We start from the raw sequence: 25,600 nt of genomic DNA, 5'->3' as shown, positions 1-25,600 counted from the left end.
GCCGTGTTAGTCTGTATCCACAAAAACAACAAGGAGTCCGAGTTAAAGAGTAACAGATTTATTTGGGTATAAGCTTTCGTGCGTAAAAACCCACTTCAGATGCATGGAGCGAAAATTACTGAAGAACTAAAATTTATTTGCAAATTTGACACCATTAATTTGAGCTTGAACAGGGACTGGGAGTGGCTGGCTCCTTACAAAAGCAGCTTTCCCTCTCCTGGAATTGACACCTCCTCATCAGTTATTTCGAGTGGACTACATCCACCCTGATGAAATTGGCCCTGTCAACACTGGCTCTCCACTTGTGAGGTAACTCCCTTCTCTTCATGTGTCAGTATCTAATGCCTGCATCTGTAATTTTCACTCCATGCATCTGAAGAAGTGGGTTTTTACCCACGAAAGCTTTATGCCCAAATAAATCTGTTAGTCTTTAAGGTTCCACCGCACTCCTTGTCAGTCAAGAAAGAGATCTTGGAGTCATTGTGAATAGTTCTCTGAAATCATCCACTCAATGTGCAGTGACAGTCAAAAAAGTGAACAGAACGTTGGGAATCATCAGGAAAGTGATAGATAAGACAGAAAATGTCACATTGCTTCTATATAAATCCATGGTAGACCCACACCTTGAATACTGCCTGCGGATGTGGTCGCCACATCTCAATAAAGGATATATTGGAATTGGAAAACGTTCAGAAAAGGGCAACAAAATGATTAGAGGTATGGAACGACTTCCATATGAGGAGAGATTAATAAGACTGGGTCTTTGCAGCTTGGAAAAGAGGCAACTAAGGGGGGATATGATAGATGTCTATGAAATCATGAGTGCTACTGAGAAAGTAAATGAAGTGTTGTTGTTTACTCCTTCTCAAAATACAAGAACAAGGGGCCACCCAATGAAATTAATAGGTAGTAGGTTTAAAACAAACACAAGGAAGTATTTTTACATGCAACACACTGTCAGGAGAGCTGGATGTATTTTAAAGAAACCTTATTGAGGTTGCAGGAAAAAACCATCCCGGTGTGTAGAAAGAATAGTAAATATGGCAGGCGACCAGCTTAGCTTAACAGTGAAATCCTTGCTGATCTTAAATGCAAAAAAAAAAGCTTACAGAAAGTGGACGATTGGACAAATGACCAGGGAGGAGTATAAAAATATTGTTCAGGCATGCAGGACTGAAATCAGGAAGGCCAAATCACACATGGAGCTGCAGGTAGCAAGAGATGTTAAGAGTAACAAGAAGGGTTTCTTCAGGTATGTTAGCAACAAGAAGAAAGTCAAGGAAAGTGTGGGCCTCTTACTGAATAAGGGAGGCAACCTAGTGACAGAGGATGTGGAAAAAGCTATTGTACTCAATGATTTTTTTGCCTCCGTCTTCACAAACAAGGTCAACTCTGAGACTGCTGCACTGGGCAGCACAGTATGCGGAGAAGGTGACCAGCCCTCTGTGGAGAAAAGTGGTTCAGGACTATTTAGAGAAACTGGATGAGCACAAGTCCATGGGGCCGGATGCGCTGCATCCGAGGGTGCTAAAGGAGTTGGCAGATGTGATTGGAGAGCCGTTGGCCATTATCTTTGAAAACTCATATGACAATCGGGGGAGGTCCCGGATAACTGGAAAAAGGCTAATGTAGTGCCCATCTTTAAAAAAGGGAAGGAGGAGCATCTGGGGAACTACAGGCCAGTCAGCCTCATCTCAGTCCCTGGAAAAATCTTGGAGCAGATCCTCAAGGAATCAGTTCTGAAGCACTACAAGGCGAGGAAAGTGATCAGGAACAGTCAGCATGGATTCACCAAGGGCAAGTCACGCCTGACTAACCTAATTGCCTTCTATGAGGAGATACCTGGGTCTGTGGATGAGGGGAAAGCAGTGGATGTGTTGTTCCTTGACTTTAGCCAAGCTTTTGGTACGATCTCCCACAGTATTCTTGCCAGCAAGTTAAAGAAGTATGGGCTGGATGAATGGACCATAAGGTGGATAGAAAGCTGGCTAGATCGTCGGGCTCAATGGGTAGTGATCAATGGCTCCATGTCTAGTTGGCAGCCGGCTTCAAGCGGAGTGCCCCAAGGGTCGGTCCTGGGGCTGGTATTGTTCAAAATCTTCATTAATGATCTGGAGGATGGCATGGACTGCACTCTCAGTAAGTTAGCTGATGACACTAAACTGGGAGGAGTGGTAGATACGCTGGAGGTTAGGGATAGGATACAGAGAGACCTAGACAAATTAGAGGATTGGGGCAAAAGAAACCTGATGAGGTTCAACAAGGGCAAGTGCAGAGTCCTGCACTCTAGGATGGAAGAAACCCATTCAGTGTTACAGACTAGGGACCGAGTGGCTAGGCAGCAGTTCTGCAGAAAAGGACCTAGGGGTTACGGTGGATGAGAAGCTGGATATGAGTCAACAGTGTGCCGTTGTAGCCAAGAAGGCTAACAGCATTTTAGGCTGTATAAGTAGGGGCATTGCCAGCAGATCAAGGGATGTGATCATTCCCTTCTATTCGGCATTGGTGAGGCCTCATCTGGAGTACTGTGTCCAGTTTTGGGCCCCACACTACAAGAAGGATGTGGAAAAATTGGAACGAGTCTAGCAGAGGGCAACAAAAATGATTAGGGGGCTGGAGCACATGACTTATGAGGAGAGGCTGAGGGAACTGGGATTGTTTAATATGCAGAAGAGAATAATCAGGAGGGATTTGATAACTGCTTTCAACTACCTGAAAGGGGGTTCCGAAGAGGATGGATCTAGACTGTTCTCAGTGGTAACTGATAACAGAACAAGGAGTAATGGTCTCAAGTTGCAGTGGGGGAGGTTTAGGTTGGATATTAGGAAAAACTTTTTCACTAGGAGGGTGGTGAAGCACTGGAATGGGTTTCCTAGGGAGGTGGTGGAATCTCCTTCCTTAGAGGTTTTTAAGGTCAGGCTTGACAAAGCCCTGGCTGGGATGATGTAGTTGGGGATTGGTCCTGCTTTGAGCAGGGGGTTGGACTAGATGACCTCCTGAGGTCCCTTCCAACCCTGATATTCTATGAACTTCTGGAACTCCTTGCCAGAGGATGTTGTGAAGGCCAGTAGTATAACAGGGTTCAAAAGGGAGCTAGCTAGATTCATGGAGGATAGGTCCATCGATTGGCTATTAGCCAGGATGGGCAGGAATGGTGTCCCTAGCTCCTGTTTGCCAGAAGCTGGGATTGGATGGCGGGGGATGGATCACTTGAAGATAACCTGTCTGTTCATTCCCTTTGGGGCACCTGGCATTGGCCACTGTCAGAGTACAAGATACTGGGCTTGATGGACCTTTGGTCTGACCCACTATGGCCGTGCTTAAATTCTTATGATTGTTTACTGTTAATTATAGTTCATTAGCTGAGCAGTGACAATGTGCTTGCTGCTGTACAGGACACACAGACATGTTCCTGCCTGGTGGAGCTTACAGTCCAACCCCTGTTCTCCTGGGGTATTTCGGATTCTCCTCTTCATCTGGCTGTTCTTTCTCTTTTGAAAAGTGCTTTTCCCATGATAGAGCAAGTGTTCAATTCCAAGGTGGCAAATGTCCTCTGTTAGGCATGTTCTTTAGTGTTTTAAGCCTTATGTTTACATGCCTGTTTACAGTTTGCTATGGTAACATTCAGTTCCACATGAAATATGAATCTGTTGCATTCAAGGTGCGAATGCCAGAGTAAAGCCCTTAACTCATGTAGCCTGTGGTACTACATGGATGTGAAATTTCATGCACACTAATCCCATAGCTATTCAGCTAGCAGTTATTTATCCTGATTCAAGCATCCTAAGTAACTATGAAACACATTCTCAGTGTGTTTTTACATTTTACCTCTGTTTTCCCCTTTCAAAAGCAGCCACTGCCCCGAGGATCTTTTTGCTTTTAAAACAGAGCTATTAGGGGTTATACCACTGGTTGCTAACTAGTATTATGCATGCAGTTATAGAACTGTTGCGTAATGCTAAGACTTAAATGGTATACCTCTTGTAGGTATGTAGCTGTTTTGGGAAAGGATCCGGGTGAGCTTTCTCTAACAACAAATAAAGTTGTTCTGTCTTGTGTAGCTGTGCTCACGGGACTCAGGACAATCTTACTGATGGAATGCAGATTTTGAAAGAGCCTGCAACCCATTCCTCTCTCCCCCTCTCTCCACAACTGATGGCAGCATTTGGTAGGAATATGCAACTCATAATGTGATGGGTATCTTGTTCTCTGGCTTCCCAGATTACTTCCAAATAGTGAATATGTGTTTCAGATCTCGTGCCAGTGCGGTTTCTTTGTCCATTGACATGGCATGTCCCAGTATGTGAAACACTTGCCCTCTAAGTGAATGTTGTAGTCTCCTACAAACAAGCTGTTATATAGTTGGGATTTCCAGTTTCTCCTGTTCACGGTTTCTGATTGTGTTTAATGTAGTTTGGTAAATCACATCTCCCCGAACTAGCACTTTTGTATGGTTTTAATGTTTTTTATAGAGTATTGAAATTAAATCCAAAGTGGGCCTCTTGGTATCTTGCTACTCTCAGTTTTGACTACCTCTCAGCAGGGGAAATCTGTTGCCCTATCATCCCAGGAATGAGTTTCTGGCCCAAATGAGGAATCTGCAGAGAATTTTCAGTATTGCAAAAAACGTGACATTTGGTCTGCTGTATGGCTGTGGTCTGGTTTTTAATCAAACCTCAGGAACATCATGACAAGGGTGTTGCTATGTGTGTTTCCATGCCCCTCTGACTTGGTGGCTTATGGTATCTACCCTTCCTTGACATTGACTGTCTTTGTAAATAACACTATAGCAAATCAAAGAAATAGCACCACAGAATGTTGTATTGTGGTTCTTTTCTAGTGTGAAATGCCAGCTCTAAACAAGAAAATTTGCTGGTGGATCCCCAAACCATGGACTCATTTTTGCTCATCACCTGTTGGCAAACTGTAGCTGTCGCTCTTGCATTGTCAAGTGTCCTGGTTACTTTTTTAGTAGGGGTGGGGTTTTGGTTAGTGTGGACCATGCATATTTTGTGTGTGGATGTGTGCTGCAGCGGGTTTTGACTTGCAGTGTTGCCACAGATGCCCGCAGCATGTGTTGGTAGTATTCCTTTCTGTCTTTGAGAGCAGACTCCATTTTGTTTACCCTTTTATTGTGGCATGGCTTGTGGATAGCAATGCAGTGAGAGCAAGCTTTTCTCCCTTCAGACTGTAGCAGCATGCAGCTGCTCGAACAGTTTGTAGAACAGATGTCGGTCCTTATCCAGGTGCTTTCAATTAAACAGTCTGTTTCCATATATGATGGACGCACATTGCTCTCATCGGATCAAAGCCCAGTCTCTTCACTGGCACACTTTAAAACAGCTTTTTAATTTTTCCAGTGTAGCTCAATATTTTAAAAACATAGTTCAAAATTGGGAACATGCAGTGTTACTTTTCAGGAGGTGCCTGCCTATTTCAGTTCCCTGGCATATTTGTGTAGCCAGCACTATGCCCGTGTAGGGTTTCCACAGGCACATCCTGTGAGGACTAGAGGGGAAATGTTTCGTCATGGGTATCTTCTTTGGATTCAGACGGTAGACCTGACTCTTGTTTCTGATCTGAACCTTGAGCCTGGTGTGCTCTACCTACATATGTTACTACTGTATCAGATAAGTAGGAAGGAGGTCAAGAAAAGAAACACTTCTTCTGTATATATAGACAAGCATGGCACTCTTTAGAAGAATCTTTACTCTGGCATTCAAAAAATTGACTATTTTTCATCTAATCACTTTTTTTATTGTTTAAAAATAGCTTCTGACTTTTTAATGAGCACCTATTAAAAAGCCAGGCATGAGATTAAACAGATTTTCATCGCAAACTAAATGTTTCTCCAGCTAAGCAGAAATCATATCCCTCTTTTAGAAGCTGATGGATCATTCACATTGCCCTTGATGCCAGTTTCATAACAATGAGGACCCAGTTTCTATGCAGTTGGGCAGCATGATCAAACATAACACAGTGTCTGGGTCTGGAGCTGGCATGTGAGCTTAGATAGCTTCTGTGGAGTAAAACAGATGCAGACAGTGAAACTCAGGCTTATGTCACAAGATGATGTGGATTCAGACTAGGTTGAATGAGGCTAGGAAAGATGGCAGCTTATGTGTCCATCTCCAACCAATATGCTTTGGATTGTGCAGGTGGTGATATATGTGCAGTTTCATCTTCTGGAATGTGATGCACTGATACATTAAGTACAGGCACATATAGGTGGCGAGGCTTGCTGCAGAGGGGCACTTTTAACACCTCTGCAAAGAAGTGGTGGGAAAGCAGAGGGAAGGAGGCTGTCTAGGGTGGAAGCAAAGGAATTCTTTGTGATGTGGAATTTTTAAAGAACAGCAGGATGGAGGTAGTAAGGTTTGCTAAATAAGAAACATCAAAAACTGTAGGTTGCGCTTCATGAAAAAGTATCTTACCTGAACAATTAAATGTCCAAACACTTAACTAATTGGCCACCTGCCACAGTGGGATTTTTACAAACCATCCACTTGGTGCTGATGATCACTAGTCCACATGTAAGAGAGTAGCATTTTGTTATGCAAAACTAGAGCACAAAGTAAATGTCTGCTGTCAGTTTCCTTCTGTGTGGGTTTCTGACTGATGCTTCAGTTGATCATGAATTAATAATCTTTTGGGGAAAACACTGAGATTAAGGAAGGCTTTTTTGTTGTCTGCTGAGGCTTTTTTAAATTAAATAAGCCATCTCTACCCAACTCACATTTTACATCCCAGTCCCATGGTTTCTGATGATGGACATTGGAAGGTACCAGTGATTTTTCTCTAGCACGCTGAACTTCTTGGCTATGTTTTACTGCAGGTGGAAAGGTTTTGCTGGCTTGACCTGGCCAGTCATCTGTTCTCAACTTTTCTTTGATCAAAGCTGACAGTTTGCTGATTGCTCAGTTTTCTCACTGACTTGCTACTCCTTTGAAACCTCTCCCACTTCTATACTGAGGTGTCATTTATAACATTAATTAAAAGAATCCTACTGCTTGGGAGTCTGAAAACTGTAGTTTGAGCCTTCCCCGCTGAATTACCATTCCCAGGCAAAATTTTATGTTAAGGATGAGAGTAAATATCAGTAATTTAGGATAAAACATAGTGCAGGGATGTTGTAATTATCCCAAAATCAAGCATTATAAACATAGGAAATTCACTGTTAAAGGTCAACATCAAAGAAATGAAACATGCTTAGATAGGGAAATGCACAATTAGGGCACCCCAGCAAACTTAACTTTGCCTTGTAGTGACACTCTGTTATAACTGTGTGATTAAGACACTGTAGGTGTTGGTGGTCCCAAATAAGATTAAACCTATTTTTATATGTGCCTTACGTTTTTTTCTCTCTCCTCCCTCCCCACCCCCATTACGGCTCAGGGATTTGGTAACGATGCACACCCCTGGTTCAAGTCCAGTCCAGATCTGCGGTGACTGAAAGTTGTTGGTGGGTGAAGTGTGCGTGTGTATCTTGCACTGTCACTGCCTGTTCAGTTCCTGTCCCGTTGACGAACAGGATTTCACTGTTCAGGCTGAGTTGGGCACCTTTCATCAGCACTTGCTGCTTGTATATTAATTGAGATGCGGTGGCGGCAAACTGGAACTCATCTTTTGACTTGTAAACTGAAAAATGGCAGCTGGGAATTTCTGGGGACTCAATCCTGGATTGCCCGAAACTGCTTTTCTAACTAGTCACTGATGCTAGGGTGAGCATTCAGATAATGTAGGAAGAGGGGAAAACAGGAAACCCCAAGATCAGCATTGCACACTTCAGTGGCATATGTTCTTTTTCCTCATCGACGATCAGAAAATTAAATACATCTCCTGCATGTTGATGGAGCGTAGTCTGTACTAGCATGGGAGAGTTTTCCTGAATCAGCTAGACAACTCTTAAACTGTGATCTCTTTGGGACAGGGACTATGTGTGTGTTGTGTGTTTGTGCGCCTAGCACCAGGTGGCCCTGGTCCTCGATAAAAGCTCCTAGACACTATGTGGTACAAATAATTAATTCTGAATAGTCACTGACCCATTTCTTTCTTTCTTTGCCAGGTTGCTATAAAGATCATTGACAAGACACAGCTGGATGAAGAGAACCTCAAGAAGATTTTTAGAGAAGTTCAGATTATGAAGATGCTCTGCCACCCACATATCATCAGATTATATCAGGTACGAGCATTGTGTAATAGGCTTTTCCCTCCCAGTGCGGACTGTGCCACAGGCTTACCCTGTGCAGTAGTATCACGTATAGGGCTGTTTCTGTACTTTCAATAGAGTAACGTGTGGGGAAAAAGATCTGTTTTCAGGGTTACAAAATACCTTGATTTACAAAAAACACCCTCCCCCCCAAAATGTGTTCCAGTAAAACAGAGGACTAGCTACTGAAAGATCAAATGTCCTCTGAGCACAGCCAGTTTCCATTTGTTTATGGCTATTGTGCGCCTTTCAGTTTCCCATTTTAGACTAGCTGTGTTGTCCTCATTGGAAGGTGATCACTGGCAGTATCAGCGGTAGCATCACTCCAGTATTTTGTTGCAGGTTTTTCTCCAGCTTTTCTGGCTTTCCTTACTTGGCAAAAAGCACTAGGGAAAGGTCCCCACGGCGTGCAGTGTGGGATGAGCAATGGTGTGGGTTTGTACAGACTGCTTTGGCAGTGCCTCTCTCACTAAAGAGTCAAGTAGGACAGCAGAGGGGATCCAGACCCTTTGTGGAGGCCAGAAGTGATGTGGCACCTCAGTGAAGTGAATGGAGAACTAATTGGAGACTAAACCCTTGGTGAAACTTTAAATCATAGATTATTAGGGTTGGAAGGGACCTCAAGAGATCATCTAGTCCAACCCCCTGCTCATAGCAGGACCAATCCCCAAATGGCCACCTCAAGGATTGAACTCACAACCCTGGGTTTACTGGCCAATGCACAAACCACTGAGCTATCCCTCCCTGTCTTGTAAAAGGTCCTGGTCCTGGACCTCCTTGACCAGGCCATTAGTGAGATGTGGAAAAGGACTCCCTTCCCTGTATCCTGCCAATATTGCCTGTTGGGTGACAGGCTGAAGCGAAACTACCGTTCAGCTACAATCTGCTGAGCTGAAGATGCAGAAATAGAATTAACAAGTAGGATCCCTTTATTTCCTGCTTTAAAAACAATGGATTAAATTGGAAAGCAGAGAGAGCTTCTGTCAAACTTGTCTATCTGTCATTCCTGAGATCTGGATCATGAAGAGGGGAAAATGCTGTTCTCTTCTCAGGCTGGGCGTGCATTAAGTACAGTTTGAGAATGGACTGGCTTGCCAGAGATGCATTAGAACCAAAAGTCTGCTGTGGCATCTGTAGCTACTTGTCTCCAGAGCCGGCCTTAGCCCTATTCCACCAATTCCTCCTGAATCGGGCCCCGCGGCCAGTGAGAATCCCTTCCCTGGCTAGAAGCCTTTTCAATTTTTACCTACCTGGCGGTGCTTTGGGTTTTCAGTGGCACGTCCTTCACTCACTCCGGGTCTTCGGTGGCACTTCGGCGGTGGGTCCTTCAGTGCCACCGAAGACCTGGAGCAAATGAAGGACCCACTGCCGAAGTGCCACCGAAGACCCGGAGCACCACCCAGTGAGTACAAGCCCCATGTGTCTTTTTACGTGTGGTGTTTTTCTTTTTTAGTCATCCCTGCTGAGGCCCCGTCGAAACTGTTCGAATTGGGCCCTGCACTTCCTAAAGCCGGCCCTGCTTGTCTCTGCTGGCTGGCAACACGGTTTGAACATTTGGGGTATCAGTTGCAATATTTAGGGGCTAATTTCCCCTGTGATTTAATGGGGGGGTTCTATATCTTTGCCAAGAAGAGAGGACACTGGTAGAGACTGCCCTTTCCTAGCAACGGCTGCTGTCTGCTTTAGGCAAAGCTGCTTCTAGTTCATGTCTCACTGCAGTCAGTGGCTATTTAGACTCAGAGGAACTAGAACTGAGAATCTCGGGTGGAAAAGGTTAATGACTTGATACCTTGGCCAAAGAGCCATGTGTGAGATGCCTGTGACAGCCATTTGAAGAGTTGTACAGGGTGACAATGCACAGGCAGTATTGTCTCTGGAAGAGCTGGTGTCGGTTACACTTTTTTGAGCCAAAAGCTCTTGTCAACCCTTTTTATGCAATATAAAGCCCTAGACAGAATACGCCGAGCGCTTACAGCCATGTCTCAACTCCACCAGAGTTAGAACACAGCATCCTCTGTGTGATGGTTTTCAGCTGACTGTTCTATAGGGTGCTTTCCGCAGAAGTTATATTCTGATTTTTGAAATGGTGCATAGTTGTTAAAAAACACCTGCTAAACCTGAAATCAAAGCTCTCTTGTCATGAAAGCCTTTCCTCCCCAGACATTCATTAAAGATCTGAATCACACCTTTCTTTAGGTTTGTAACACTCAAAACCAATAAAATGCAAGAGGAGAAGGTGTCTCCAGTACCTGAAAAAATGTAAGAGACCAGGTTTGTTTGGAAACAGAAAGATGTAAAAAACACCCATATGTTTTGTTTGCACGTATGTGGAGTAACTGTTACGTGGTAACTGTTAACCACATCACATGACAATTGTGTAAAGCTGGATGGCACATTCTGAATCTAAGGGTCTGTCTCTGCTGCACTCATTCATTAGCTTTTCTGAGAAAAGAAACACAACCTGCTGGTTAAAGAGCTGCAATTGTCCAGATTGGACCTCTTTTTTAATCTGAAGGTTGCACGTTTCAAGCCCAAACTCTTAACAAGAGCCAATGTGCTTACTGTCTCTCTCAGCATGAGAGGAACTGTCATCTCAAATGTCGCTGACTATTTAGACTTTGTATAAGAATTAACGCAATCAAACTGTTTTCATGACTTTAAAAATCCTGCAGAAATATGGATGTTAAACCAAGCTCACCTGAAGGGTTTGCAGTCCAACTGTTTCAACATTGAGAATGGGAAAATGAAACTGACTTCCTTAATTTTTGTTCTCCAAGTTTCAAGCAATGTGTAAAATTAATAGCATAATTGAGGCTTGGAAAATTTCCCAGAGACCAGCTTGCCCAAGGACTAGTCCTTGAAGCCATGATGGAAAAACTGTGCTGCCGTGCTCATAAAAGCTACTGTTGCCAAAGCCGCTGCTATGCAATTTAAACTAGTAAAAGATCAATGTATTGTGTGTAATTGTGCATTGTCAGCCAACTTCCTATTTAATAAACATGTGAAAGGTAGCTTTCTGTCTCTGGCCTTTCTTAGGCCAACTGTTTCAGTTGGGCGTCTCTCCATGCTTTCTTATCAGTCCTGGGGGAAGGAAGTTCACAAGTACGACCATGATTTAGGTGTACACGTTCCATGTCAATGGGATTTGTACTCCTAAATCCATCAAATGCTTTTGAAAATCCACCCCCCCCTTAGATCTTGCTACGGTGCTTTGAGTGTAATGCTCCCTCTTTCCCTTCACATGCTTATTTCCCTCTCCTTCCTTCTACTTCCCCGGAGATGTCCCTCTCTGTTTTGTGCAAATGCATTAATACTAAAATTCTTTCGGATTTCTGAGGAAATGGAAGGAAGGAGAGGGAAATCACAACAGAGAAGGACTCTGTAATTTTTTAATTTATCCCCTCAAACTCTTACTTTTACCTACATCCACCAGCTTACCCACGTGGAGTCACCCATACGCACTCGTGGGCACACTTTGAAGCTTGCTGCTAGAAGATCCATTCCCTCCAGTTAAACCAGTAGTGGCACCTGGGCTGCCTTACTCCCTGACCCTTGTTCTCCATCCGGAGCAAAAATGCAACTCGTCCAGCCACTCTTCTCCCTGGCTTTCCTTCTCTTGGCATAAAATAGCAGCAGTGGCTCCAGGCTGCTTTGTTCTCTTCTTCTACATGTCCCTCCTCTGAAAGGATCAATGCCCGTGTGTCCATCTGCTCCCAGACTTGCCCCTTCCCTCATGGGAAGGAGCACAGAGCTCCAGCCACTCTGCTCTGTCTACTCCACGTTCAGGTGGGTGAGTGTTTTGAGCCCTGAGCATGAATAGCTAAAAGAAAGTTTAGATTTGGAATCTTCTTAGTATTAATGCTCTTAGTGTTGATAGTAAGAGGTCAAGAAATTGGCCTATTTAAAACATGTTATTTTGGGGCTGTGCCTCTTAGTTAAACTGAAATCCTTTCCTGCACCCTCGGCTTGTTTTGGCGTAGTCTGGTATACACCAGGGCAGCTATCTCGGCGAGCTCCTATTGGGCGGAGTGATGTTACCATGTTGGGTCCATGGAGAAATTTACGGTGGCCTGGTCATCTATTCTATGGTCACTAGAGCAAGCCCCCTTTCCCTGGGACTAATTTTGACATTTTTAATTGCCTTGCTGAAAACGGGAGAACTAGCCTTGATACTGTAACTGGCCTTCATTTGTTAGAGAGCTCTGTGCCCACCCAGAGCCCTGGAAGGCTTTTAGAACGATTGGCATTATCTTCTTGCTTAAATGTGAAGATTCCCTAGAGCCAATCTTGAGCTTTTATGATTGATAGATCTTGAGTCATTTGAAAGTCACTTACTAATGCTGCAGGTAGTCCCTCCTTTAGAAAAAAAAAGTGTCCAGTTATTTGAGTGTTTTAGAGTGATGAATGAATAATCCAAAGGTGAACTTTTCAGTCTTGGCAGCCCAGAGAAGTCTCTGAGGTTCTTGAAACAAGTGGAGACTAGCAACTGAATATTTTGTGGGTAGGATTCAAAATGATTGAAGTAGTGTTTAAAATAGCCCCTTTAATAATCATTCTTTTTTCCCCCTCCCCACCATTGCTCTATAAAGCATTGCAATCCACTTAATTTTAATTTGCTGAAAGCAGTTTGTGTCAGTTACAAGTAACAAAAGAAAATTCCAATTAGCTTCATTTCCTTTTGCGCTGGGAAGTCTCTTTAGCTGTCACTTTGTATCCTTGTGTGTCCAGGTTATGGAGACGGAGAGGATGATTTATCTGGTGACAGAGTATGCTAGCGGAGGGGAGATATTTGGTAAGTACGTTTATTGCATTCTTTAATCAGATATTGTATTTGGTGAACTACAGTAAGCTGAAAATAGCTGCCTCATGTCCCCTGTCCTTCAGCCATGGAAACTTCCATTTGACAAAGGAATAAAGAATAAAATAATTTAACTTAAACCATACCATTTAAAGTTGCATCGTCTCTGTGTTTTCTCAGGGGGATGGAGAGGCAGTTCCATTTTTCTTCATCTGCATGCTGACACTGGGGATTAAATGTATTGCGTAGTGGTTTCAGAGCTGCCTTTTAAAGAGGTGCTAAAAACTTCACTTCCTGGCAAGCTGTAATGTGAGATTCTTGGCTGCAGCTGCGGTGGTGTCTGATATTAGTGACCTCTAAGCTGACGGGCCGTCTTGCAGCTCTGCCATCTTTTATACTTCAAATCAGGGCCGGCTCTAGCAATTTCGCTGCCCCAAGCATGGCGGCACGCCGGGGGGGGGGGGGGGGGCGCTTCGCCGGTCCCATGGCTCCGGTGGACCTCCTGCAGGCGTTTCTGCAGAGGGTCAGATGGTCCGGCGGCTCCGGTGGAGTTTCCGCAGGCGTGTCTGCGGGAGGTCCACCGGGGCCGCTGAACCAGCGGACCGTCCACAGCCATGCCTGTGGCAGCTCCACCGGAGCCGCCTGCCACCCTCCCAGCAACCGGCAGAGCGCCCCCTGTGGCGTGCCGCCCCAAGCACGCACTTGGCGCGCTGTGACCTGGAGCCGGCCCTACTTCAGATCATATGATTTCTGAGATTTCTGATATTTTTTTTATGACCCGCTAGCCCTGCAATCTAGAGCCTGGAAGCATCCATTTTAAAACTCAGTTTTTTGCTAACAGTGTTCTAGTTGGGTTTTCTTGACCAGTGTTTGTCTGAAAACCATATTATATAACTGTCTCTTAAAATCACAAAATTGTTTTTTACAGTGATGACTACTGAAAAATCTGATGGTATTTTACTCACATGTCAAAGTTCTTTGCCCCAGGTAACGGAGTCAGTATTTTGCAATGTTGGTCTGTATCAGTTTATCTAGCATGAGTCTCAGGAAAAAATCCTCGTTCACTTTGGTCAGGAATACAGGCCCGAAAATCACACTAATAACTTTGTTTAAACCCAGTTCTAGGTAATATTGTTCTGATCTCGGTGTGGAGCGAAACCTAGAGACACATCTGCTAAAGCCAAAGAGTTCTCTCTTTCTTTATTTAGTCTTCTCTGTCTTATTCCTGTTCAGTCAATACTGAGATTATTGTGTCTCTTTTAACGCCAACATTCGTGTTTGCCTTGAAAATAAGAAAAGGCTCTGACTTTGCTGGAGGAGATGTTAGGGTGCGACAAAGGACAAAGCTCTTAAGGAATCTGGGATTCACCAATTCACAGCAAAGTCATTGTGGCAAAATTACAAACTTCATCTGAAAAGTAAAGTCTAAGTTAGCCAGCACAGAAGCACCTCCTGGGAGCTGAAATCTGCTAAGTGCTATAAAATTCTTTTCACGTTTTATCCTAACTGTTGTTCCTTTTACCTGGATCCCAGGAAAATGCTCCTATTTGAACTCTTGTCATATGGGGAAGGGCCGTAATGTGCGGTAAGCAATATCTGCTGTGTCTGAGCAGCTTTCTTGCTATTCTGATACATGTTGGAGAGGGAAGGCAGATGCTTCAGTTCTCAGCAGCAAGTAAAGCAATACTTGGCACCTCTATAGTATGTGTTACTCAAGGATCTCAAAGTCCTTGTAGGACTCCTGGGATGTAGGCGAGTATTACTGAAGCTGAGGCACAGAGATATTGAATAAATCACTATATGTGACCTTGGGCTGTTGACTGAGACAATACTCTGGTCTGTGCATGGTCCCTGCTCTGCTAGTCTAGACAATACTACCTCCTTTAGAGAAAGCAAACCAAAAATCTGTGTGTACATAACCAGAGACTTGAACGATAAATTGCTGGTAATGGTTCTGGTAGCCTTAAAAAGCACCTTTTAAAAATAAATAAAATAAAATGTCTAACATAATGACATGTTCTCAGTGCCTTTGTAATTAATAGCTAATGACTCAGTAATTATTAATGGAAGAAACTACATCCATTACTTCTCCCATTATCCCCCATTGCTCCTTTGACTCCTGCTTCTCCAAGGAAGAAGCAACTTAAGTAGGAAACAAGTTATAACTGATAATCAACAAGTGTAGATTGTATGAAAACCTAACTTTGCTGAGCCTTCTGCTCTCTCTCCAAAGCAGCAGTTTTCAAATTGGGCGGGGTGCACAACGAGCCTTCTAGTTCATGATGGACAGGTTGCCGGGCTAAACTTGAGTGAGTGGCATTGAGACTGAGTGACAGATTAGGTGTGTTTTATATAGTATCACTTGACGTACATTTTGATTTAGGCAATCTGTCTGGCCTCTGCTATACAAATGCATTAGCAATGCTAGGTGGCAGTAGCCTTCTCATTATTATTAGGGTGGGTGGCAAACTCCAAGCTTAAAAAACAAAAGTGGGACATGATTTCAAAAAAAGGTTAAGAACCCCTGCTCGAAACATAAGTTGCCATTAATTATGTATTAAATACTGTCGAATTCCCCATAATTCTGCAAACTTGTGAAGTTCAGCTTACTCTTTACTATAATGATCACCTCCTACAAAGTAGCAGTATTGTGTGTACCTCACGTGCACACAGTAGGAGGCTTTGCTTTTCTGTGGGTCACTGCAAAGAGGTAAAATATCTCTGTACCCCCTTCCTCTTGTTGAATTTGGAAGATATAATCCAAGTATTTCCCACTTACCCGTAACTGTGTACGTACTAGCAAGCTCATATGCAGACTTGGAAGAATTCTGTTGGGTACAAAAATAGCCCTGTACATTAATAGAAAGCGAAAATCTAATTGTTTTCTTAAATATTTTGTGCTGTAGTAAATTCAGATCATTAGAATTGCTGATGTACAGTACATTGCCCTGTACTATAGCCTCGTGTGGCTGTGAGCAGATGAATCGAGTTATCAGTTATGTACTAGAAGGTACATGTCAATGTCTACCTCATCTAGTAGGTTCTGACAGTTTTCAAACTACACATAAGGTTCATTAACTCCCACCTTTATATCTGAGAGTGAAGCCAGAATCCCAGCAAAGTTTCCTGTGAGACAAAGTAGCCAGTGAGACATTTTGTTCTAACATGGGAAGCAATTTATTGGGGGTGGGGAGGGAACCAAACAGAAGCCCATTTGGAAAATAATCTTCCCTTGCAATCATTAGCATCTACAACACTGAAGAGAATCTCTTATCTTCGTTCTGTCAAGAGAAATAGTCTGCATGGACTGCGCGCTGCCTTCAAATCCATTTATGCTCTGTGCTTTGGGTCATTCTAAGGTTGGAAATCAGGAGGGATAAGACAGATCTTTTTTGTAGGTAAAATTTGCTTACCAGGTTTCCTTTCATTCAAGTATCTACTGCTTTTGGAGTCACTGGATTTACTGTGAATGTCTTTGGAGAAGTCTTACTTCTCACAACAGCTGTAGTGATAACTCCCTGCTATTCATTTACAGTGCAGCTACTATAAAAAGACTAAGGTGTTCTTGGAGAAGGGGAAAGGTTTAACTTATTCAGTGTTTTTTGTAAGTGACTTTTAATTTCCATTGGTAATCTAGCCAAAATATGTGGGTAAACAGGCTTGGAATAGGCTGTATGGTTGCAGCTCAAGAACTATACTTCCCTTCCTACAGCTGTAGAAGTAGAATATTTTTCCATGCTCATAACATGGCAAAAATCACAGCAGGGTACAGGGTGCACTGGTGGAACAGCCTCATCAAGAGTCCCATTATCTACTGTTATGGAACACCAGGGAGATCCCCTCTGTGCTAAATGTCTGTGGTGTGAGAGTTTTGGTTGCTTGTTTAATGCTTTCTGAGTATCTGTGGCTGTACAAGCCAAGTTTTAAAGTGAAACCATTGCACTGAACCCCCAAATAAGGGGGAAGAGTGCAACCATAACTTTCTGTGTTCAGAAAATGTCAAGAAAGAAACCTTGCTCTATATAAGGATCACTTCAGTTGTATCATGTGAGGTATTGCATTATACATTTCTGCATACTGTACGCTTTTGTGTGTGTAAAGTGACTTGAAGTGATTTTTGAAGTCTAAATAGATTTTTTCAGAAGTTTTTCAGAATGTAACTTTTTACACAAAGTGAGTATAGGATTCAGTTCTTGAACTGGAAAAGGGATGATAATGTCTGTAAATGGGTGTGGCTGTGAAGGGTGTCAGTATTCAAGAACGTTAACATTCAAAAGCTTAGCTGTTTTTGTCCCTTGTTAGCTCTTCTGAGCTGTAGTCCTGCCTAGCCTCAGCCAGAGCTGCTGGACTTGTTTACTTGAGCTTTCATTAGACAGGCTCAGTGTGTGCTGAGAAGCCCTCCAAATGGCTCATATGTAAACGAGGTCTTTGATTCAGCTGAGATTGATGTGATCGTTCATTTCAAGAATGAACGCAGCCAGGCACAACAGTGAGCAGGAGCGATGGAGAGCTGCTTGTGGTTTGTTGTAGGGTCAGAGCACGTTATTGTGTTCTGTGCCCTGTACACGTTCTGTATGCACACAAGCTGGCAGCTTGACAGTGTGAACAAATATGTGTACCTCTTAAAGGTAGGTCACGTTTTTGTTCCACCTATCTTGACAGCATTCCTTTGTTTGAGAGGTCAAGCAGAGAATGGGCTAAACGCATGTTTCCGTTTCAGTTATTTACTTGTTAACGTTAATTAACATTGGTCCTGCTAGTGAAGGCAGGGGGCTGGACTCAATGACCTTTCGAGGTCCCTTCCAGTTCTAGGAGATTTGGTATATCTCCAATTATTATTATTATTTATTATTTATAACAACAACAACAAAAAGTGACAGAGTCCTGTGACACCTTATAGACTAACAGAAGTATTGGAGCATGAGCTATCGTGGGTGAATAGTGGGTATTCACCCACGAAAGCTCATACTTCAATACGTCTGTTAGTCTATAAGGTGCCACAGGACTCTTAGTTGCTTTTTAGAAATCCAGACTAACACGACTACCCCTCTGATACTTAACAACAACAAAAATACTCAGCAACCCTCAATTACAAAAATGAAGTGAAGAGATGTACTTAAAATAACTCGCAAGATTCTTTTCTTCAAATATTTAATACCTAGCTCTTATATAGGGCTTGTCATCAGTAGATCTCCACAGCACTTTCTGTAGCTTGGGGAAGTATCATTATCCCCACTCTACAAATAGAGAAACTGAGTCACACAGAGAGAAGTGACTTTCCCAGGTTTCTCAGCATGTCATCGGCAGAACCAGGATTAAAACCTAAACTTCGTGGGTCCAGTGCCCTTATCCATCGTCATCTTATCCATTAATGTAAAATAGGTGGATAATATGGCAGAAACTTTCTCACTGTGTGCATCATCTAGCACAAGTGAACCTGAGCTTTAGGTGCTACCATTATACAAATGTAAGATGAGGCTCCTGATGTGCAGTCATGGAAAGGGGGTTGGCTAGAATGTCAGGCTCTAAGACCTTTTAATCACAGGTTCTCCAAGTACCCTGAAGACTTTATTAAAATGTCACATGTCCTCCATGTGATAGATCAGTATTATCCTCATTTTACAGATAGGGAAGCCACTTGACTAGGTCATGCGCAAGGAGTGTATTGTTGAACCAGGAGTGTGTCCCTGTGCCTCATGCCTTTTCCCTTTGGGCCTGGTCCTGTTTCTGTTTAAGTCAGCAGGAGCAGGATTGGTCTCTTGGTATTAGATCTATGGAGGACAGTGACTGACCCTTTTAGAACAGAACCTGAAGTGGAGTCACACATGGCTTTCTGGTCAGAAGACAAGACTTGAGGATAACATTGAATGCCTGGGACTCAGCAGCAAGATCCTGTGCTGCTGGATTTGATGCACTTAGGACTAAGGTGGCTAGCCCCCAGCTCAACATTCAGGCCATGTGTGACCTGCCTCGCACAAGAGATGTTCTGCAGACTAAGCTGGTAATGGTTAATTGCAGAATACAGCTGCCTTCAGTGGTATGTGAAGTATTCTGTAGCTTCTAGAGCCTGTACAGAAATGTCAGCATTTCTGAAAATGCAGTGCCTACGTGCAAAGCTCAGGGACAGGCCTCCACTCTGGCTTTCTTCATGGAAGTGAAATTTCACATCTAAGTTTAAAGGAATTTTTGCAGTCTAATGAAGCAGTACGAGCTGAAAGAGGAGACAGTGCTATGTCTGCAGACGGGTCTGGGAGAGTTTCATTTAAGAATCAAACTCTGAAGTGTTTTTATTAAACCAAAATGTGTGTGTCAATCTGAATGTTAGGGTAGCGTTCTAAGAAATGATTCCTAAGGAAGCTGAAAAACAATCAGTAAAAATGGCAGTTGTCATAGCAGAAGCTGACCTGAGTATGGAGTGACAGGAGATTGCTTCTTATGCAATCCCAAACTCCGTCCCAAAATCTGTTTCTGTTAATAAACAAGCTTTGGTCTTAAATGACAAGTCATGTCATCTCTCCAGTCTGTTTGTAAGTAGTGGGATCTGATTGATTACATTTCTTAGAACCTGATTAGAAGAGCTGAAATGTGTACAAACGGAAGTCCTGAAATGGCAATTGTTTTCTAAGTTGTGAAATGTGGTTTTAACGATGACCGAAGTACAGTTTCTATTCTTGCATGTTTTCATCCTCATTGGTATTTGAATCTAGATAGAGCATAATATGCTCATGGGAACCTTCCAGAAATAGTCCTTATTGAATAGTTAGTTTGATTTCTTGCCTTCAGTACTGACGCTTGAGAACCCTTTTGAAATGCACATGTGAATTTTCAGTGTTGAGAGACCAGAATCTGGAGTTTTGCATTATCAGGTGTGTTTACTACATTTGCAAATGATGTTCCCAATCCTGCAAAGACTGAAGCACCTGAGTTATTTGATTTGCTTGGGACATGATCCATAGCCTGTATGGGAGTGTTTACATTGAACCAGGCTTCATTTGTCAGTGTGACAACTCACATGAGTAAAGAACCTACGGTAAAGCTTAGTGCTTAATGGGATCTGTTGGGACTACTTGGCAGGAAATGTTTGAAGGGTCACATCATAATACGGGATGTATCCCCTTCCAAGACTAGCTGCAGATGTGCTTACTACATACATGGCTGTAGGAATAAATAAAACTTAAATGGCAACTTTTTGGGGGGAAATTAATCAGACTCTATCCAACTGCATTAGAAGTCAGCCCCCAAAGAAATGAATTACTCTTCATCGGAAGCAAGTAGAAGTGCTTTGATGTATCTTTGTAATTGGTATTTAGTGCAAGACAATTATGTCTCTAGTATTTTAATTAATGGGTGGTTTGGCAAAGCAGCCACCTGATGGGGAACCTTCAGAAGTGGTTTGTTTTTATTCTCCAGAACGGATTTCTCTTTCAAGCTCTCCAATTATTGCAGTTGATGAAGTAAAATATTTCGAAGCAAACAGGCCTTGGACTTGGGGGCCTTTTGCGGTTCACTTAAAATGGTCTCTCAAAATGTGGGAGGATGTGATGTCAAGCCTTCATTTTTTACATTTCGTTGCAATGTACATTCATAAAGCATCCTTACAAGGGGTCAATGATTTCTGTCTGCTTTCACAGATTGTGTGATGCTGGCATCCCTCCTCATGGGAGTGGGGGATTGGAGAGCATTCCTGTAGCCTATCACACTTTCTTTCTGAACTCCTTCTCAAGGTGTCTAGGCGCTAACAGTTATATAATCTCTGAAGTATATAGAAACAGGAGGAAGAAGGAAAAGTACCCATGCGTTTTGTTTGGTGCTTGCTTAATCTGTTCCATAACTTGATTTTTAGCCCCACTATGGTGCACAGTGCTGTGTAGCTAACCTGGAGGATATGAAGGATCATGGGCATGTCCTTAACTTCTTTTCTTCTTGCTTTGAACAAGAAAGTCACAACTTAAAGCTAGTGAATGAGCGCTCCAAATGTCTCAGACTTTGAGGCTGTAGTTTGTTTCCAGTAGGTCCCATGAACTGTATGTCCACTTAGTGTTGTTAATTTACAGTAGCTTTTTCATATCTCAAGCAGTAGCTATGTTCCAGCTTTTTAAATCTGATGAGGATCTCTGAAACACATGAAACAAATGCACTATTGTGTAGCTGTTCCTGATGCATGCTGCTGTAGAGAGTGGGCCCAAGTTAGGATAATGGTATAGAGTTGTCTATGGAGCTGCTCTTCCCACTTGTAAGGGAAACATGATAACTTGTAAATATTGGGATATTTGGTTAGTGTGCCTCATACCAGGATTCCTCATGCTTTTTAAGTGTGGTCCCCTTGTGGGAAATTCCTCCTACTCCATTTGCAAATCATGCAACACTTAGGGTGGTTCCTTACAGAGCAAAGAAATATTAGGAAACTGCTTTTGTTTTTTCTAATAATTCTGATGGAGGCTCTGGCTCTTGTTTCCTCTCTGTCTCCTCAATTACCTAGATGAGCATGGAATGCCTGTAGTAGAAGATAGAAGCAAGGAGATGGAGCCACTGTAGTATAACCTGCCAGTTGTTCAGACTGTCTCCAAGTGCTCTGTGAATGTTGAATGATCCATGGGTCACAGACTGAGAACTGCTGCTGTAATTAAATAGGAGAGGTAGATTTTGAATACTACTTTTCTTGGCGCAGCCTCAAGGAAATCTCTCTTAGGCTCTTGAGAGATGCTTCCCCTTGACAGTCTCAATTGTCTACAATAATTTAGCTGCTTTCCCCATCTCGTTGTCCATCTTTCCTGCCCTGGTGCACACTTGCGGAGAAGCATCAAGGTACTTGGCTAGACGGCTAGACCTGTGGATTGGGGTTTGTATTTCTGCCAGTTGAAAATTCTGTCTCCAAAACTGAGAGCCAAGTAATTTGACACAATTCCTCTTGGGATGAATCCTGTCTTTTTAAAGCTTTATCCTTGTAAAGGTGTTTAAATGTGAAGTGTATTGTTTTATCTTGGCTTGCAGTCATGCCACCTCCCATTCTGATCTTATCAGCAAAGTAGGGTCAAATTGCGTCAGTATTTGGACAGGACACCTCCAACAACAAGCCCAGCTTCAGCAGATGTTACATTGAAATGAAATTCTTAATTTTTTTTAAGGTAGTATTCCAACAAAATGTCTAAGTAGCCAGACTTTGTCCAGGAGCTGTATTTACCTGACTTTTGTAATGATGAATTAGTTATGCAGAAAGTCTCACTCCATGACACTTGTGCAGATACATAAAAACATCAGTGTCACTTATTAAAACAGCAAACACCTAGAAATTTGAGGAAGCATTGAAGGCACAGAGTGGCAAATTCCTGGATACAAATTTAAAAATGTTCCTCACTTCAGTAATTTATTGTAGAAATGAAATACATCTGGGCATACATTAGGGAGTTGTACTCCTATTCTTCCTCTGTGTGTAGGGTTTAGTCCAGGGATCAGCAGCCTTTCAGAAGTGGTGTGCCAAATCTTCATTTGTTCACTCTAATTTAAGGTTTCACATGCCAGTAATACATTTTAACGTTTTTAGAAGGTCTCTTTCTAGAAGTCTATAATATATAACTAAACTACTGTATGTAAAGTAAGTAAGGTTTTTAAAATGTTTAAGAAGATTCTTTCAAAATTAAATTAAAAAGCAGAGCCTCCCAGACCAGTGGCCAGGACCCGGGCAGCGTGACTGCCACTGAAAATCAGCTTGCGTGCTGCCTTCAGCAGATGGGCCATAGGTTGCCTACCCCGGTTTAGTCACGAGAATCCTGTTGATAAAATGTGAGCCTTTATATTGTAGGAACATGGGTCTGATCCACTCTGGCAATTCCTAAGGGCCATGCAGTTCAGGATCCTGTTTCTGACACTGGCCGGCACCAGATGGTTCTGTAGGGAGATGTGGGATACTCTGCCAGTCTACCCCCCACACACGTTGGATGGTATCTTGGTCTTGAATAGAGATTGGATTGAGCCTTGCACAGAAGGTTTAATACTTCCAAAATGTATCTTTACTTGTACAGCTGAGTGTAGTTATTTATTAAGTGTAGACCAGCCTCCAGTCTCATGACACTTCTCTTGGTTTGCAGACAGCATGAGTAATTGTCGTAGTGACATTTATTAGCCCTACCATAACTCCCAGTCTTGCACCTGTTTAGTAAGGAGGACCCTGGAGTAGGCACAACCCCTTGCTGGGTGGTTTCTTCCTTTCCTCCTCTGATGACTGTGAGTGTGAAAGTGCAGTAGTTAGTCCTTAGTTCTGAGTATCATCTGTCCCCATGAAAACATGCCCCTTGTAACTGAAAAATGCTCTCTTATTCTCAGTGAGTTTTAGCACTCTCCAGTAACCTAAGCATTACTTGGACTGAAGCTTGTACTTCTTCTTAATGGAGGGAGACTATGTCACGGAGAAATACCGCTCATTTTATTTTTCATCCCTCTACATTTCTTGTTAGCAGTACACCAAGTGCCCATTTCCTGCCTGTCTTCCCTGTGCCAATAACCATTTGTTCTGTTCTTGGTCCCCTGCAGATCACCTGGTAGCCCATGGACGGATGGCCGAGAAAGAAGCTCGGAGAAAGTTCAAGCAGATTGTAGCTGCTGTCCACTTCTGTCACTGTTGTAACATAGTTCACAGAGACCTGAAGGCAGAGAATCTGCTGCTGGATGCTAACCTTAACATCAAAATAGCAGGTGAGCTGGGGGCTAGCGGAGGAGGAGTAAGGCAACCGCTGTTAAATGGAGGCACTCACTGTTTAAGCTATTCAGAAAGAAGGAAGCACAGTGCAGTTAATGGAAACTTAAGATTTCGGTGTGGCCCAAAGCCAGCAAATGACAAATTATAGAGTAATGAGGAGTCCAGTGACACCTTAATCTATTAGTCTTTAAGGTGCCACCGAACTCCTTGTTGTTTTTATGCATACAGACTAACACAGCTACCGCTCTGATAAATTATAGAGTGTTGATTTATATCCCCCTTCATGCTGCTAAACACTGGGCTTTTACTCTGCAGGCAGTCCTGGTGTTACAAAAGCTATGGTGTTCCAATCCCCTTTCCAGTGTGCGAGATGCAACTAGAGGCTGAGTCCTGTTCTCAGTTTAGGGTTTCTCAAAAGTGGGGCAGGGTGAACGACAGGCAGAGTGTGTGAAAAAATAAAGACAAAGTTTAGGGGTAGAGAGGTGAGAGAAAATAGAGATTTTGATCAATTCCGTTCTCTTCATGTTGAAGAGAGAAAATCACCACAGTAGTGTCTCCCTTAGCAGTATATCAAGAATGGAGTGGAAAGCTGAAGACGATCCAACAAGGCCACATACACCTTTCCAGCAACGGGCTCTTTGCACAATGATAGGAGCCTCTGTTGTTCTGGCATGCATCAGTAAGTCCTGGTGGAATGGGTGGATATTTTTCAGCTAGCGTGCCTTCCAGTAACGCCCATGTTGCAGGCACTCTCTAAACTGTTGTCACACAGACCTTCATGTCTGTATTGCTTCCCAGTATGAAAATGTGTCTGATCTGTCCAGCTCCACAGACTTGCTACCAGAGAGGCTGAGGTCAGTCTACCGCCTAAGCTCTCTGGGCTTAGATCAGGATACACCAGCTAATCCTTAATGTCACTTAGGGCTTGTCTACATCACAAAGTTGCAGCGCTGGTGAGGGGGTTACAGCGCTGCAACTTAGGAGGTGTACACATCTGTAGGGCATCACCAGCGCTGCAACTCCCTGTTTGCAGCGCTGGCCGTACTCCCGTTTTGTCTCGGGTGTAGAGGATTCAGCGCTGGTGATCCAGCGCTGGTAATCAAGTGTAGACACTTACCATCGCTTTTCTTGACCTCCGTGGAATAAGCAGGTATCCCAGCATACCTGAGGAAGCCTCTGGTAATCAAGCAGGTCTCCTTCCCCGGTTTGCTCTCGCGTTCCCCGAACCCCCGAGCAAGCAGGTCTCCTTCCCTGCGGTTTGCTCTCGCGTTCCCCGAACCCCCGTGCAAGCAGGTCTCCTTCCCTGCGGTTTGCAGGGGGGTTCGGGGAACGCGAGAGCAAACCGCGGCGAAGCTGGTCTCCTTCCCCGGTTTGCTCTCGCGTTCCCCGAACCCCCGTGCAAGCAGGTCTCCTTCCCTGCGGTTTGCAGGGGGGTTCGGGGAACACGAGAGCAAACCGCGGCGAAGCTGGTCTCCTTCCCCGGTTTGCTCTCGCGTTCCCCAAACCTCCCTTGAAGCCGCCCAACAGCGCTGCAGTGTGGCCACATCTAACACCACTTGCAGCGCTGGTTGCTCTAAGTGTGGCCACTCTGCAGTGCTGGCCCTATACAGCTGTACTAATACAGCTGTAACAACCAGCGCTGCAAAATTGTAGATGTAGACATACCCTTAGATATGTGTAAATGTCTGCTCAAAACAAAGGCAGATTTTGTATCCATTTGGTCACCTCACCATACAGGTTTTCCTTTTGGGATGGCTAATAGCATCCATTTAATTCCATTGATGCATGGATCCCAGCAAATGCCAAAGCTATGGAAAGAGCTCCATGCTGTCCTGATAAATAGGCATCCATGGAGAGCGCCTCAGATTCATCTTTCTCTCCTAGCCCAGTGACCGGAGTG

General features: G+C 43.5%; 1 protein-coding gene across 6 annotated transcripts in view; it reads left to right on the top strand.

Moving 5' to 3' along the window:
• Positions 1-25,600, top strand: part of SIK3 (SIK family kinase 3) — a 153,268-nt gene that overhangs the window by 78,052 nt on the left and 49,616 nt on the right. For all 6 annotated transcript variants that reach the window (XM_050921880.1, XM_050921874.1, XM_050921879.1 and 3 more), the window contains 3 exons: positions 8,066-8,182; positions 12,938-13,001; positions 23,535-23,696. In XM_050921880.1, coding sequence (XP_050777837.1) covers positions 8,141-8,182; positions 12,938-13,001; positions 23,535-23,696 — 268 coding nt within the window. In that variant the 5' untranslated portion in view covers positions 8,066-8,140. The remainder of the gene's footprint in view (positions 1-8,065; positions 8,183-12,937; positions 13,002-23,534; positions 23,697-25,600) is intronic.

Source organism: Gopherus flavomarginatus, chromosome 13, assembly GCF_025201925.1.
Source record: "Gopherus flavomarginatus isolate rGopFla2 chromosome 13, rGopFla2.mat.asm, whole genome shotgun sequence".
Lineage (NCBI taxonomy): Eukaryota > Metazoa > Chordata > Testudines > Testudinidae > Gopherus > Gopherus flavomarginatus.
Note: the sequence above shows the minus strand (reverse complement) of the source record. Positions and strands in the feature narration are given on the sequence as shown.